This window comes from Bos grunniens, chromosome 15 (genome assembly GCF_055505025.1).
Source record: "Bos grunniens cultivar Pamir isolate PY7600 chromosome 15, Bosgru_T2T1.0, whole genome shotgun sequence".
Taxonomy (NCBI): Eukaryota; Metazoa; Chordata; class Mammalia; order Artiodactyla; family Bovidae; genus Bos; species Bos grunniens.
The window spans coordinates 40,380,104-40,397,127 of NC_141179.1; the positions used below are offsets into that span (position 1 = coordinate 40,380,104).

General features: G+C 43.6%; 1 protein-coding gene across 25 annotated transcripts in view; it reads right to left on the reverse strand.

Annotated features, from left to right (window-relative positions):
• Positions 1–17,024, reverse strand: part of TEAD1 (TEA domain transcription factor 1) — a 274,396-nt gene that overhangs the window by 76,810 nt on the left and 180,562 nt on the right. For 14 of the 25 annotated variants that reach the window (XM_086339972.1, XM_086339982.1, XM_086339989.1 and 11 more), the window contains 3 exons: positions 2,750–2,814; positions 324–386; positions 172–234 (listed from right to left, as the gene is read on the reverse strand). In XM_086339972.1, coding sequence (XP_086196098.1) covers positions 172–234; positions 324–386; positions 2,750–2,814 — 191 coding nt within the window. Of the gene's footprint in view, positions 1–171; positions 273–323; positions 387–2,749; positions 2,815–17,024 lie in introns of all 25 variants that reach the window. The other 11 variants (XM_086339974.1, XM_086339992.1, XM_086339995.1 and 8 more) reach the window with 4 other exon arrangements.

The window sequence follows — 17,024 nt, forward strand, 5'->3', positions numbered from 1 at the left end:
TGTGAGGCTAGTACAGAAACAGAGAGATTAGACACAAAGAAATGTAAACAGCTCTCACATGCGAGGAAACTAGGTTACCAGAATCCCAGCACCAGGCATTCACCAGTCACCATGGAAAACAGGAAGTGAGATGCATAGCAACCACAAGCCAAAAAGCAGGAAAGCGCATACCTTTAGCTTGGAATGAAAATCACGAGATTTCCTTCTGGCAAGAACCTGAATGTGACTAGACACCTGCAGGGTAGGGGAAGGGAGGAAAACAAAGGAAAAGCCTGTAACCATGGAGATGAAAAGCCCCCTACAACTGGGCAAGCCAGACGTACCTTAATGGCGGCTTGAATTTCTCGAACTTTCTTTCTTGCTAAGACCTGTATATGACTAGACACCTACATTGTTCGGGTTTATGAGAGGAAACAAAACAAAACAAAACAAAACAAAAAAAGGAAATCAAATATAAAATCGCTACTCCTTGGGAGGGTTTCAGGGTGGGGGGTGGGGGGGAGGTTATTTGCATCTCAACAAAGCTCTGCAGTTAGGAATACACAGTCCCAGCCAGACACCAAGCCCCCAGCGCTGCTCTAAGCTTTTCAGACTGGGTCATCACTGCAGTGACTGGATTCAGGATGAAAGTTGAAGCTAATATTAGTTTTCTCACTCAGGAGAAATCGCGGGCCACGGGATGAGAGGGGGAGAGTGGGGTTGTTTTCTTTATAAAATTTAAAAGGTGGGGGTAGAGGTAAACGAAAATATTTATAGCTTCTCAGTATCAGGAGGGAAAATCCCTTTTTCTCAATTTAGAAGAGACTATCCATAAATTAGCACATTCTGCAGAATCAAAAAGCTGAAGCTGTCGGTTGTATTCTGATCTCATTAAGAGCTCTGGATTCTGTAGCAAATGTTAAAATAATACTGACATGTAAATTAGATCTCAAAGAGAAATGGAAAGACCCAGTTAGCAGAGCTTTTTTTTTTTTTTTGCCCTTATAAATATCTTTAATCCTTCCACTCTTTTGGGTATTGACTGGGCGCCAAGTGGATTTGCATATTATTACAAAGCGAAAAGTGTGAATACAGCCAGCCAGCCATCCTGTTAAAAATCTGGGTTGAAAAACCACACGGATTTGCTGAACAACAAATTCACATTGGAGAGGTATCACCAACTGCTGCCTAAAAACATCCCCAGGATGCCGGGGTGTGGAAACCGAGCCAAGCCAGGCTTCTGAAACACAATGATTCCACTGGGTAAACAAATTTGCATCTCTTTCAGCAGGACTTGGTTAAATTTAGAAGCCTCCCCTCACTGAAGGGGTTGGGCACATGACCAGAGCTCACAGATCAGTAGACAGCCCAGGTCCAGGACTTTCAGTATGTTGGGAATTAGATTTGTCTGTTTCAGAAATTTAGAAGCTTCCATTTAGAAGTTCAGCGACTTCGACTGTGAGGCCATTACTTGATTTCAAACACTCTAGTGAACTTAAAAACAGGCTTTATGATAATAACTGATCCGCTTATCTCTAACTTTGTTTTCCAGTATCAATTATCATTTTTTTCTTTCTATTGCTTTTACATTTTTTTTTTAAAGTACGGAGAAGCAGGAACTCCCCCATCCTCTTCACCTCTCCATCCAGCTCCTGCTTTCACCCGAATTTTGTTTTAATGTGATCCACTGGCTTGCTGTGGGCCACAGAAGGGGAGACACCCACTGAACAGACAATGCCCTGCCTCAGAGCACTGGCGGGAGGCCACCTGCCTCTGTGCTGACTCAGCAGTGGGCTCCCGGCGGGGGCACCGGGGCATTCCCAGGGAAAGCTCTCCCCGTCATAAACACTCAGAAAAACAACTCATCACCCAAGCAGAGGACTGGAATCTACTGCTCAGGGTTTCACAACTGAGCTCGCCTTTTGGTTTGATTATAAGTTTTTAAAATTCATGCCGAATCAGGCAGCATAGTCAACACTGAAACACATATTATAAATATTTCTTTTTTTTCTTGTTGAGAACTCACCCATGAGGTAGGTTTGATTTCCCTCCCCCTTTTCCATTTCTTTTTTTTTCTGCTTTTCATTAAATGTTAATTTCTCATCCATTCCAGTTCTGAACTGGGTCAGAGGTTTGGGCTGCTTTACATCACAAGGAGTGAAGCGCGCCACAGCCCTGATAGAAGGGCAGAGGAAAATTCCTGACCCAGTGCTGCACAAAGGTATTTAAGTTGTAACTTCATTTCAGTCACAGCAGCTACTGACAAAGAGCCATAGCTTAAGGAGCAACAGTTCCCTGGACGCACATCATTCAGCCTCATGTTCTGGCCAATGCTCACGGCTGCTAGTGTTACTTTTGCAGTGAAATGATGACTAATATGTAATTGTTCCAGGATTTTACAATGCGCAAAATCTCAAAATTTCATGACTTGCAAAGTGTATCTGCACCTGCAGCTTTTAGAATGTTTGCAGATGCACAGTTTGGGGAAGAAAATTAAAGATTTAGAGTACAGGAACAGTTCATACACTGTCCTTAGCAGTGAAACTTTTCCATATGTGTATAGAAGGAACTCCAGAGACCATGGAATAAAAGGTCACTGAAACGAGGAGCAGTAAAAACGGAGCCAATTTCAAACACCTACAACACTGACGTCCTTACAGGGAACTCCGGTTGGGGGCTCCTAGGAGCCAAAGCACAGACAGCCACTGCAGCCAAAATGCCTCCGTGGGCCATTCGCTGACATGCATAGTTTCCAGGTCGGTTATTTTACCTGTTTTCTGGTCCTCGTCTTCCCTGTCCTGAGTTTGATGTATCTGGCTATCAATTCATTCCTACCTGAAAGAAAAAAGAATTTACAATAAAGTGGGTTACTTTGGTGTGTGAGTGGGACAGGGGTGAGGTGTAAAAAGCCTCTGAATGCTAAGACTAGAATTCAGAATCAAGAATTTTTAAGTTGTATCTGTAAGTTTATTAATGTTAGAAAAATTAAAAGTATAATTTTTGCAGAAAATATTTACTAAGGGAAATTAGGAAGAAGGGAATTTAATCATGAACTACAGTCAGCAATTAAAATGTGCCTTTTGTTTGTTTGCATGCTTGTCCCTAAATGGATGGTCACTTGTATAAACAAATTCAAGTTTTAGTGTGGAAGTACACAGACGGGCTTCCATTCTGGTTTTATTGTTCATATCCATTTCTTCTCACCCAGGTTTCTACTCATTGTTAACTCCAGTTAGTGTCATTATATTGGAGAAGGAAATGGCAACCCACTCCAGTGTTCTTGCTTGGAGAATCCCAGGGACAGGGGAGACTGGTGGGCTGCCGTCTATGGGGTTGCACAGAGTCGGACACGACTGAAGCGACTTAGCAGCAGCAGTGGTAGCAGTGTTATTATAGCCATGAGAGGATGAACTGCTGTGACCACAGAAACACAAGGGAAAGAAGTTACAGTATGCAGGCAGATAGCCCCCAAAGGTAGTCACTGAATCAGTAATAAACTATACACAAAACTGTCAGTGGGAAGGAAAAAAATGACTCAATCTTTTCCATCCTTCAAAACTTTGGGGGGAAAGTGCCTTAAAGTATAAACAAATGTCTCTTGTCCCTACTGCACCAAGACACGAGAAATCTCAAACAGATGACCTGAACTATAATATAAATGGGAAAATAAATCCCCAAAGCCAAGTGGGGAAATGCATTACTAATACTACATGAAATAAAAATGCACTTATACAGGACACATGGGTCCAGACTGTCACTTTAAGCCTAACAGTATAGCTAGTGGTCTGATTTATGTGTACCGTCTCACTCTCCACATACTGCACAGCTGAAGACAGCAAGAGCTTTGGTCTTGCCCCCAAGGTCTCCCCAGCACATGGTACACTGCTGGGCGCACAGAAAGAAAAAATGAGACACTAACACAGCCTCTGGTGAAAGGGAAGAACTGCATTCCTCAGAACTCCCCAGCAGAGAAAAGAACTGAAGGCTCTGGTGAGAGGGTCTTGATGAGAATCTTCCCTAATAATTCAGAAAACCTCTCCCATTGCTGCCTAGAACATTCCTGTAATGATGGCTCTGTTCTCCACCTGCCTGTGTTAGGAGTGTGCAGAACACAGTCACTGCTGGAAGGCAAAGGAATTGTGGAATCTTGGGGCTGCAAAGTACTTCTGAGCCACTCTTTCTCACCTCTAAAAGTCTGAGTCCTTACAGAATGAAGGAAAAAGCCCATTCTGCCTTAAAACATATAGAAAGATAAAAAGACCCTCCTTATTTGAGGTTTTGTGTAAATTTCACCCCCCAGATTCTTTTGTATCTCTTAACAAGAAGAAGGTTAGTTCCTAATGCACAGAAACTTCTGACAGCTTTAAGGTCCTCCAGCAGCGCTTTATCCAAGCTAAACCTTTCCTGTTCTTTTGTTATCTGTGGCAAACTTTGGAACACTCCCACCTCCATCCTGTGACCATCCTTTGTCATTTCCTTTCATAGCCTGGAGCCCAGAACTATAGTCACCTGCCTGGTCCTAAATACCCATCTTTGTTGATGTAGCCCAGCACCGCCCTAGATTTGGGGGGATTACAATAAACTGTCAACTGAAGTCAATTAATTCCAAGGTCTTTTTCATATGAGCTACTTCTCAGATATATCCCTACCTCTGTTCCTAGTTTTTTCGTGCATAGTTGGGATTTTCAGATCCAAATACAAAACATTACATTTATTTCTACTGCAGTTCATTTTGTTAGATAAAGCCTATCGTTTCCACCTTCAAGTCGTCAATCCTGATTCTGTGACTGACTGAACTTACTCTTTAACCACAGGAAAAGGACCTCTAAATTCAGTTCTGAGGATTGCTTCTCAAAGCATTCTCTTTCAACTTTTGAGAACTACCAATATCCCCTGTAGTGTCATTGGGTCTACTTCTCCATCTCTCAGATGGTTGTACAGATTTTGCAATTTGTGTCAAAGGCTGGCTGACAGCAGAGCCCAGCTAGGAGTGCCTAATTACCAGAAGTCAGACCTAAATGACAATGTCTGCAGAGGGGCCAAGCATCCTCCAGCTTGGGGCCTCACCGTGCACCCTGTTCAGGGCTGAGTGGCTGGGATGAAATAAATCTAGGGCTCTGAATTACATGAAATTTCATCTGAACCTTGTCCAGATGGCAAAAACGCCTCCTGGCCCCAGACTTGCTTATTTTTCTCTGAAAGCAGACAGAATAGCTTGATCCAAGTGGCCTATAACTTATATCTCCAGTTTTTAATTTCTTATGGCATTTGGTTGAATGAATGAGATCAGCCCCCTGGAAGCCACACTTGACTGTACACCCTGTGGTTGATGCAGTGGCATAAACAATGTCAACTTATACTTTGATTAAAGTGCTTCTAAAAATCACTACTTCTACAAGAGGCCCTCAGTGAGCACCTACTACGTGCTGAGCATGACGCTACGTCGTATCGTGCAAAGTCTGTTGTGACTCTCACGTCCCCGTTCTTTACATGAGCGAGATCTCCTTTCAAATTCTATGTTCTTTCAAACCATGCTTCAAGCCAAGAAGAGTAATTAACTTGAGGTTGCTGTGTGTTTCTTCTTGCCTCATCAAAAGGAATATTGCTGATTCAAATTATAAATTCAAATTCCACTAATACCAAACATCTACCGTGAACTCAAAGCGTAACGTCAGTCACTTTATTTTATGTGTTGTTTTTTTAAAAAATGATTCTAAGGGTGGTTTTGTGCAGATAAACATTAGTCAGGTTTACTTGGCTTTAAAATGTTTATTTCATCTGTTTATTTTTTTTTTAATGCCCTAGTTTTTCTTTATGTTTTCAATTCGACTTACATATCCTATAATTTTTATAACCACTTTCAAAGGGCCACTGGTTTAATATTTGGTCCATTTTACAAACCTAGTTAAACTCCTTCAAACATTTAAACTATGTACCTAATCTATAGTTAATTTAATTTTTTTAAATATTAGAACTCTTTAACTTACAAAACCTTCCCTTAAACAACTCTTAGAAACCTAATAAATTCTCTTGAGTGTGCCAACATTGCTTACAAATTTAGTTAAGACTTCAACCCTTCCCCAAAATCAAGTCTAAGTCAATTACTTCATTGCACATTTTAATTTGGAAATACAGACTAACCTGTTATATGAGCCAAACTATTTTAAATACGCATACTGAAGAACTCATATTCACAAATCCTTAAGATAAAAATATAAACACTATGGTATTGATTATATTAAAAATTTTATATTCTAAATCTTCCCAGAATTATAATATGCTTACTCTTTAAGGGAACAAGTATGTCATTCCAAATGGTTTTGGAGTCTCTTTCCAGGTGCCTGGTTCTGAATGAATTCTTGTTAGCAACCTTCATAGGACATTCTGAGCCCTATTTGTATTTCCAGAGCATGACCCTCCAAATGGTGTGGATCCATACAGTTCAAAGCCCTAGATTTGACTCACGGTACTAAGGTACAGAAGGGATTCCCAGGTGGTGCAGTGGGGAAAAATGTGCATGCGATGCAGCAGACCCAAGAGAAACAGGTTCGAACCCTCGATCTACCTCAGTCAGGAAGATGCCCAGGAGTAGGAAATTGCACCCTGCTCCAGTATTCTTGTTTGGAAAATTCCATGAGCTGTGGCCCACGATGGGGTCCCAAAGAGCGAGACACTGAGCACACACACACGACAACAACTGAGGTGCAGAATGCTCCAACCAAGGACAGGAAACCCAGAGACACAAAACATCACTGATGTAACTGGTGGTGGGACTCTGGTCCACACAGCAGTCTTGTTTCACAGCCGGGAAGAATGCAGGATATTAGAAATGTTAACCCTCATTTTCCTCTCACTTCCAAAAAAACACTCACGTATACACACAACCATGGAGTAGGACGTGGCAACTCACTCCAGCGTTCTTGCCTGGAAAATTCCACAGGAAGAGGAGCCTGGTGGGCTACAGTCCCTGGGGTCACAAAGAGCCGGACCCAACCGAACACAAGCATGTATATGCACACGGTGGTGCTGGTCCCATAAACCTTACATGACAAAACTGACTTTCAACCAAGTTAACTTGTATCATGATATTCCTAAACTCTTCCTCCAGTCATGTGGGAACCATCTCTCCTTTGTGTCTTACATGGTGCCTGTCTGATGTATCCAATATTTAAAGACAGCCTAGTCTGCTGTTCATAAGGAGTTCACTGTCCAAAACAAGATCGCTAAGATCGCGGAGATCAGCTCAACCAGTCAGCCAGCCACTGACAGTGGCTCTTAGCAACACATGTGGGTCACCAGTCATAAACAATTCCATCAATCTAGAAAGCCTTTCCCAAAGTTCTGGAAGAGAAACTAGCTTTTAAAGACAGATTATACTTTCTCCAGCACCCCACTGACTGTATAACCCCCCAGGCACCTCTGTCCATGGAAGTATCCAGGCAAGAATACTGGAGTGGGTAAGCCATTCCCTTCTCCAGGAGATCGTCCTGACCCAGGGATCAAACCCTGGTCTTCTGCATTACAGGCAGATTCCTTACTGTCTGAGCCACCAGGGAAGCCCTTTCCTCCAACGTTTTATTATGAAAAATTTCCAACATACAGAAGTCTTCCACAGAGACAGTTTCACAGTGAACACTATATACACCCATGACTCAGACCCTACCATTCACTTTTTCTACATTTGCTTTATAACATGTCACTCCACCTGTCCATTCTTCTATCCATCCACTGAGCTAACTTGCTGTTTTCTGTTGTTGCTGTGTTTCAAAATAAACGGCAGGCATGATCACCTCCCTACATCCTTCAGTGTGCATTATCATTAACTAGAGTGATAAGCCTGATTTTGACAGGCAGAATGGAGGGGGTAGGGTGAAGATCCTTTTAGACAAAGGAAGCAGCATTAAAAAAATATACAGAGGAAACTGCAGCTTAAAAACCAGGCATGCTGATCTTCAAGCCCCCCTTGACCACTGCACACTCTATCTTTCTGAGCCCAGAAATCTCTAGATTATACCTTCATGGTATCCACAACTAATTTCCTTCATTCTTCTTGATGCTGTGGCTGCTTACTCACTTCAGTCATGTCCAACCCTGTACACAATGGACAGCAGCCTGCCAGGCTCCTCTGTCTACGGGATTCTCTAAGCAAGAGTACTAGGGTAGGTTGCCATGCCCTCCTTCAGGGGATCTTCCCAGCTTTCCTGCAATGCAGGCAGATTCTTTACCGGTGATTCGCCAGGGAAGCCCTTCTTCTCTGTTCAGTTCAGTTCAGTCGCTCAGTCGTGTCCAACTCTGTGACCCCGTGAATCGCAGCACGCCAGGCCTCCCTGTCCATTACCAACTCCCAGAGTTCACCCAAACTCATGTCCATCAAGTCGGTGATGCCATCCAGCCATTTCATCCTCTGTCGTCCCCTTCCCCTCTTGCCCCCAATCCCTCCCAGCATCAGGGTCTTTTCCAGTGAGTCAACTCTTCGCATGAGGTGGCCAAAGTACTGGAGTTTCAGCCTTAGCATCATCATTCCTTCCAAAGAAATCCCAGGGCTGATCTCCTTCAGAATGGACTGGTTGGATCTCCTTGCAGTCCAAGGGACTCTCAAGAGTCTTCTCCAGCACCACAGTTCAAAAGCATCAATTCTTTGGGGCTCAGCTTTCTTCACAGTCCAACTCTCACATCCATACATGACCACTGGAAAAACCATAGCCTTGACTAGATGGACCTTTCTCTGTAAACACCTGTAATAGCTTATAGAGCTGAGTGGCAATGTCACACTTCACCACTAGGTGTCACTGTACTACAGCTCCTCTGTAGCGCACAGTGCCCTTTAGAAAAATGCACACTGTATCACAGCTTTAAATCTGAGATGCTGCAGCTGCAGCCGCCCTTGCTTTTCCCACAGGCAAGAGGCAGCAGCAAAAACAAATACACCCTGACCTGTCGCTTTATACTGTGATACTCACCAGGCGCAGCGATCTAGTTTTTATTTCCTTTTTCCTTTCTCCTAAATAATATAACACAGTTGAAAGTGAGGCCATCATTGGCTTCTCCAGCCTCCCAGATTGCCGTGAAATTTTGTGCTAAAGGGGCAAGAGAGGCAGAGATGCCAGCAAAAAGGCATGGAGTTTGTGCTGTGCTCGTCTTACCCAGGGAGAAAGCTGGTTAACGTTGTTGTGGGCTTGGGTGTAATGGGATGTGGCCTCAAGGTCATGTTTGAGGCACAGCAAATGCAGGGTCTGTGGCTAGAAATTGTAGCCCAGAGACACTCGGCTTTAACAGTGTAAGAGCCACTTTGTAATTGAATGGAGTCAGGGAGCCACAAAGAAAGAAGCAATAAATGGAACCTCCTCTTTCCTGGTTGCGGCCAGTCTGAAGGCAAACACATATCCTGGTCTGGGGAAGAGGCTTGCACTAGGGTACCATATGGCCCACTCTTTGCTGGGAGGACAAGGGAGGAAACCCTACACTTTTTCCCATGTTGAAAGAAAGAACACTCAAGCTTCTGATTGCTATACCAAAGCTGTTTCACACAGGCACCGGTGCTATGGTTGTAGCCATCACATCTTCCACACCCCCTCATAAACCCTAACTTGGCCCAAGGGCACTGTAAGACTGCTTCTCGTTAACAGCCCGAGATGCCTGAGCTCTGTACCTGACTACACAATTGCTTTCACAGCCTGCATCTCCTTGTCCATTACAATATGTGAGGATTCTGCCTACATCTCAAATGCCTTGTCCTTCATCAGTCTTCCAGCTGCAAGTGGCTGCCCCTTTCCCTAAACATCCACTGCCCTTGACCCCGGTCTCTTTGCTGCTGGTTCATTTGTTTCCCCCTGCCCTCTATTCAATCATTTTGGCACATGCCATGGCTCCAACCAGATCATAAAGTCACTCAGAACAAGATGAGGGAATTCCCCAGTGGCACAGTGGTTAGGACTCCCCACCCTCATGGCCAAGGGCCCAGGTTTGACGCCTGCTCAGGGAACTAAGATCCCATAAGCCGAAAGCACCAAAAACAAACAAACAAACCCACTGGCATTCATCTTTTCTTCTGCCTCCCCATCCCAGGCAGCTCAATATTTATGGAATGGATTGTCATTAGGAGCATAAGAGGCAAATGACACCAAATGATCAGCTGCTGCTGAGTCACTTCAGTCGTGTCCAACTCTGTGCAGCCGTGTAGACGGCAGCCCACCAGGATGCCCTGTCCCTGGGATTCTCCTGGCAAGAACACTGGAGTGGGTTGCCATTTCCTTCTCCAATGCATGAAAGTGAAAGTGAAGTCACTCAGTCGTGTCTGACCCTCAGCGACCCCACTGACTGCAGCCTACCAGGCTCCTCCATCCATGGGGTTTTCCAGGCAGGAGTACTGGAGTGGGGTGCCATTGCCTTCTCCAGAATCATCAGCAGAAAGTAGAAAAAGATGACCTAGTGGGAAGAAGCAAAGAAAGATGCCTTCTACAAAGTGATGACACCGCAAGGCAGAAATGCCCAATGAGGCAACGATTGACAAAGGACTATCTTGGGCCAGGAGAGATAAGAAAGCCTTTCTAACTGAACAATGCAAAGAAACAGAGGAAAACAACTGAATGGGAAAGACTAGAGATCTCGTCAAGAAAATTGGAGATACCAAGGAACATTTCATGCAAAGATGGGCATAATAAAGGACAGAAGCAGTATGGACCCAATAGAAGCAAAATATATTAAGAAGAGGTGGCAAGAAAACACAGAAGAACTATATAAAAAAGATCTTAATGACTCAGATAACCATGATGGTGTGATCACTCAACTAGAGCCAGATATTTTGGAGCGCGAAGTCAAGTGGGCCTTAGGAAGCATCACTGAGAACAAAACTAGTGGAGGTGATGAAATTCCAGCTAAGCTATTTGAAATACTAAAAGATGATGCTGTGAAAGTGCTGCACTCAATATGTCAGCAAATTTGGAAAATTCAGCAATGGCCACAGGACTGGAAAACGTCAGTTTTCATTCTAGTCCCAAACAAGGGCAATGCCAAAGAATGTTCAAAATACCACACAATTGCACTCATTTCACATGTCAGCAAAGTAATGCTCAAAATTCTCTAAGCCAGGCTTCAATAGTATGTCAACTGAGAACTTCCAGATGTTCAAGCTGGATTTAGAAAGGGAGAGGAACCAGAGATCAAACTGACAATTTGATCATAGACAATTGTCTAGACAATTGTAGACAATATGTCTAGACAAAGTCATAGACAATTTCTATGACTGGATCATAGAAAAAGCAAGAGAATTCCAGAAAAACATCTACTCTGCTTCATTGACTACGCTAAAGCCTTTGATCGTGTGGATCACAATAAACTGTGGAAAATTCTTAAAGAGATGAGAATATCAGACCACCTGACCTGCCTCATAAGAAACCTGTATGCAGGTCAGGAAACAACAGTTAGAACTGTACATGGAACAACAGACTGGTTCCAAATTGGGAAAGGAGTACATCAACACTGTATATTCTCACCCTGCTTTTTAAACTTATATGCACAGTACATCATGCAAAATGCTGGACTACATGCCGTGGAGAATTCCATGTACTGTATAGTCCATGGGGTCGCAAACAGTTGGACACGAATGAGCGTCTTTCACTTTCACAAAGCACAAGCTGGAATCAAGATTGCTGGGAGAAATAGCAACCTCTAGCAATACTGTTAGCAATATCTAACAACCTCAGATATGCAGAGACCACCACCCTTATGGCTGAAAGCGAGGAGGAACTAAAGAGCCTCTTGAGGAAGGTGAAAGAGGAAAGTGAAAAAACTGGCTTGAAACTCAACATTCAGGTAACTAAGATCATGGCATCCGGTCCCATTGCTTCATGGCAAATAGATGGGGAAATAATGGAAACAGTGAGAAACTTTATTTTGGGCTCCAAAAGCACTGCAGATGGTGACTGCAGCCACGAAATTAAAAGATGCTTGCTCCTTGGAAGAAAAGCTATGACAAACCTAGACAGTGTATTAAAAAGCAGAGATATTACTTGCTGACAAATGTCCGTATGGTCAAAGCTACGGTTTTTCCAGTAGTTATGTATGGATGTGAGAGTTGAACCATAAAGAAGACTAAATGCCAAAGAATTGATGTTTTTGAACTGTGGTGTTGGAGAAGACTCTTGAGAGTCCCTTGGACTGCAAGGAGATCAAACTAGTCAATCCTAAAGGAAATCAATCCTGAAGATTCATTGGAAGGACTGGTGCTGAAGCTGAAGCTCCAATACTTTGGCCACCTGATGCAAAGAACTGACTTATTTGAAAAGACCCTGATGCTGGGAAAGATTGAGGGCAGGAGGAGAAGGGGATGACAGAGGATGAGATGGTTGGATGGCATCACCGACTCAATGGACCTGAGTTTGAGCAAGCTCCGGGAAATGGTGAAGGACAGGGAAGCCTGGCGTGTTGCCATTCATGGGGTTGCAAAGAGTTAGACATGACTGAGCAACTGAACAATAAATTCTTAGGCAAGATTCCATGAGATAGTGTTAAAATACTTTCCGGCCATGGACCCCTCTGTGTGACCTGAGGCTCATATTAAAGGAAAAAGAATCTTAGCACATTAAAGCCAACAACCAAAAAGCACAAATGTAGAGTACACTGCAGGAACCAGTGTCAGCAGTGAGGGAGAGGTCTACAGAACATGGTTAGTGACCCTATCCTGCTAAAAACCTGGGAGTCTGTATCTATGGATACTGCCAGAGGAGGCCGTAGACCATTTTTATTCACTAACCTGTGAAGAGTTAATAATTAACATTTCCTCCACGCTGCTGCATCGTCCCATCAACATTGGGAAAGAAAGGAGGTCTACCAAAGCTGGCCAGTCACCTACTAGTCACCTACAGGGTTCAAGAACATACTAGGGTTCTGGGTGTAAAGAGATGTCGTCTCTGCCTTCAGGGAGCTTACATCGGTGAAGGACACTCATCCATGAGAACAGACTCACCTACCCCTCTCCATGCCTCTCACTCATGGCATGTTCCATTTATCTGAAAGACTGTATGATGAACACCTGTCTCCCCCATTGAAGACACGAATTTCCAAAGGAGCACAGACCCTGTGTTTTCACTCACCACTGTACCCCTAGTGCCAAAACTCAATGGGTCCTCAGAAAGCATATGGTGATGGAATGAGTAAGTGAATGAGAGGGACGGAGAACCAGAGTGGGAGAGGGGTACAAGGCTGAGCTTGGGGGTGAAGGAAGGCTCATGAAAAAGAGCATTCACAATTGTCCCAGAGTGTTGCAAATGAGGAAGTTTAGACACCAGTGTCTCAGTTAATCCCTAGTATAAATCACTGACCAAACATCAGCACCAACCAACATGGAAAATCACCAGAATGAGCCAGGTACCCCATTCTGGGTTGTTAGGGGCTGGTACTGCATGTTCCTGATCTAAAGGTTTACAAAATGAACTGATGGCCTTCAGGAGGTGAACACCAGCAAGTTCCTAAAATAAAATACACCTTGTCTGCACTCACCCAGAGGCTTACAAGGGACAGCTTTAGAAGGAAGAATACACAGATGAAGGCTGTGTTAACCCTGGTTGGTCAGAGCTTATTCCCTGAATCCCTTCAAAACGTCTGTGAGTAACTCAGGTCCCATCTTCTCCAAGTTCCTATCAGTCAATGGCAGCTGATAACATTATCAAGTGATGGCCCCATAAAACACTGCGTTCTCCTTCATCTGAGCAGGAGAGCTAACAAACCACACCTCTGCATTAGACAACAAGGGTCAAAGAGAGACAGCAAGTAAAATTGACTAATGTTACGGACTGAAGGTTAACAATCCCTAACATAGAAGGGTGGAGAAGGCAATGGCACCCCACTCCAGTGCTCTTGCCTGGAAAATCCATGGACGGAGGAACCTGGTAGGCTGCAGTCCATGGGGTTGCTAAGAGTCGGACATGACTGAGCGACTTCACTTTCACTTTTTACTTTCATGCATTGGAGAAGAAAATGGCAACCCACTCCAGTATTCTTGCCTGGAGAATCCCAGGGACGGGGGAGCCTAATGGGCTGCCGTCTATGGGGTCGCACAGAGTCGGACACGACTGAAGCGACTTAGCAGCAGTAGCAGCAGCAATGTAGGAGGGAAATTCTTTTTGTTATTTATTTCTAGAAGGAAAAAATAAATATATAGATGCATACAGATTTTTTAATGGCTCATTCTTTATGAAGCAAAAAAGAGATGCTATATAATCACTTTTTTAACCCTCTAAGGAATAATTCACCAAGCCTTCATACTTTATGCCTCTGGTTGTTCTTTCTAACCAATCCTACACACGGCTACTTGAAACTCGGCTCTGGTTTAGCCCCTCCACTGCTTCAAGACTTCTGACTATAGTCTAAAGGTCAAACTCCTCAGTGTGGTCCCATCATCTGGCCCTAACTACTTTTTTATGACACACGATCATCACTCTAACCCATTTTATCATCATCAAAAAGGACACCTAACTTTCAGTTCCCTGAACCAAACTGCCATTCAGAGGTTTTGCTCACGGGTACAAGATACCTTAAGAGCACCAGTCAAAAGCCTTCCAGGTCCAGCTCAAAGAGTGTCTCCTCCACGAAAGTCCATGTAAGGCCTGAAATATGCACTATGCTTGGAGTGTGTGAAGAGGAGTGAGCCAGGGAGCCAGGCACCTGGAGCTCACCTCACAGACCAGTGGTTGTGAAAGACCACAATATTATAAAGCAAACTACAAACAAAGACTCTGTGAGTTAAAAACAAACTGTCCAGTATATATGAGGAGGGCGATGGCTTGACTCTGACTGGGAAGTAGCACAGATTCCCCACATTACCTGGGTCCAAAGTGCTCGACTTCTGCATGGGTCAGGGCACTGTCCATATCCTGGCTCTACTAAGAGTTTCGTGAGTAAAAGATCATAAGCTCCTGAAAAGTACGTCCCCATCCACTAAAAGAAAGTCACACACTCCTTAGCTTGTCACCTAAGGCTAACAGCCCATTCCTGTACTGTTATAGTAGCTTCAAAGAGCACAGCTATCGCCATGCTTTTGTGCAAACATCTGTCTTGATATGTTCTTTTCTTCTTCTTTGCCTGTAAAACTCCTATTCAGCCCTGCAAACCCTAACTGAAGCATTTCCTCCTTTAAGTCTTCTGGGAGGTTTCCAAACTGAGTTACTCGTTTCTCTTTCATGTACTCACGTTCTGAGCACATAGCCCTGCTGCTACTGCTGCACCGCCCTTACTTACCTAAAGGATGATCCAGTCCCCTCTTAGGACAGTGACTGCTCCATGAACAGAACCCTTCTGGTTCTGACTCCAGATCTAACACCTATTAAGTACATGATCAATAAATGTTTTCAGTTAAAAAAGAAAATGAATGGGCTTCCCAGGTGGTGCTAGTGGTAAAGAATCTGCCCGCCAATGCAGGAGACGTAAGAGATGTGGGTCTGATCCCTGAGTTAGGAAGATCTCCTGGAGAAGGAAATGGCAACCCACCCCAGTATTCTTGCCCGGAGAAACCCCATGGACTGAGGAGCCTGGTGGGCTACCGTCTATAGCGTCGCAAAGAGTTGGACACGACTGAAGTGACTTAGTATGCACATAAGTAGGTGATCAATGAATGTGTTCAATTAAAAAAAAAAAGAATGAATGAGCTCTTCTCTTCCATATGAAGATAGTTAGGAAGAAAATGATCTAGAAAAAGGGTACCTAACTTCGATAGCAGCATTGCCGATATCAGCTGAAATCTGTAGCCCTTTAACAGCTGTGACCTTTTTAGTGAGACACGGCACAACTCTCCAGAGTCTCGCTGTGCTCTCTTGCCTTGGCACAAGAGTGACCAACACATGCTCTTTTCCTCCTTACCCCTCCCTCCCCTGATGACCTCCATGTGCCACAGTAATATGGATCTGGTCCAAAAATTTAAAAAAAGGTAATCTCAACATTAACCCAGGAGAGTCATGTTAATGAAAAACTTTGGTAAGAACACTCTGTTTATTTATTAATTATTTGGCCTCAGAGATGTGTGAAATCCACACATCTGAAGTGCTAAAAACTGTAGGTCTTTAATGGAGAATCTTTAATCGCAGCCATACTGTAGAATTTTTTTCTTTTCTTTTTTTTGGACTCAGATGTATGATTGCCTAGATCTTTTCTGGGAAATTTGAACCTGTACTTCCTAGCTGTGTGAGCAAGGAAAACTTGCTTCATTTCTCTGGATCTCTTTTTCATTATTTGAACTGATATAGACAGTTTCTGTCTAAGACACCTTACTACATGATGTCTCGTATAAACCTACAGTGTGTCTATTTTCAATGTTGTTGAAATTAGCATCTTTTGTAAAGAACAGACTTTTGGACTACGCTAGAGAAGGCGAGCGTGAGATGATTTGAGAGACTAGCACTGAAACATGTATATTACCATATGCAAAATAGATGACCAGTGCAAGTTCAAGCAGGGCACTCAAAGCTGATGTTCTGGGACCACCCAGGGGATGGGGTGAGGAGGGAGGTGAGAGGGGGGTTCAGGAGTGGGGGACACATATGCAACCATGGCTGATACATGTTGATGTATGGCAAAAACCACCACAACACTGTAATTACCCTCCAACTAAAATAAATTAATTAATTAAAAAAAAAGAAATTAACATCTTTTCCATGCTACAGTGAAAAGGTTCTCAAAATTTTTGCATTACCTTAAATTGTCCAATAATATGGCCATAAAACTTGTTTCCAAGTAAAAGTGTTAGTCGCTCAGTCATGTCCGACTCTTTGTGACTCCATGGGCTGTAGCCCACCAGGCTCCGCTGTTCATGGAATTCTCCAGGCAAGTAAAAAAAGCCCTTAATGGTGAAAGCTGAATATTAAGAGAACATCATGTAAACTATCACACTTAATTGCTGCAATGAACTTTTAATTTAGAATAGATTCTTCCATGAATAAAACAGTAGGAATTAGGTCCTCACTGAGGGCTAAATGAGAGAAGGGATAGGCTACCCACGCCAGGATTCTTAAGCTTCCCTTGTGGCTCAGCTGGTAGAGAATCCGCCCGCAATGTGG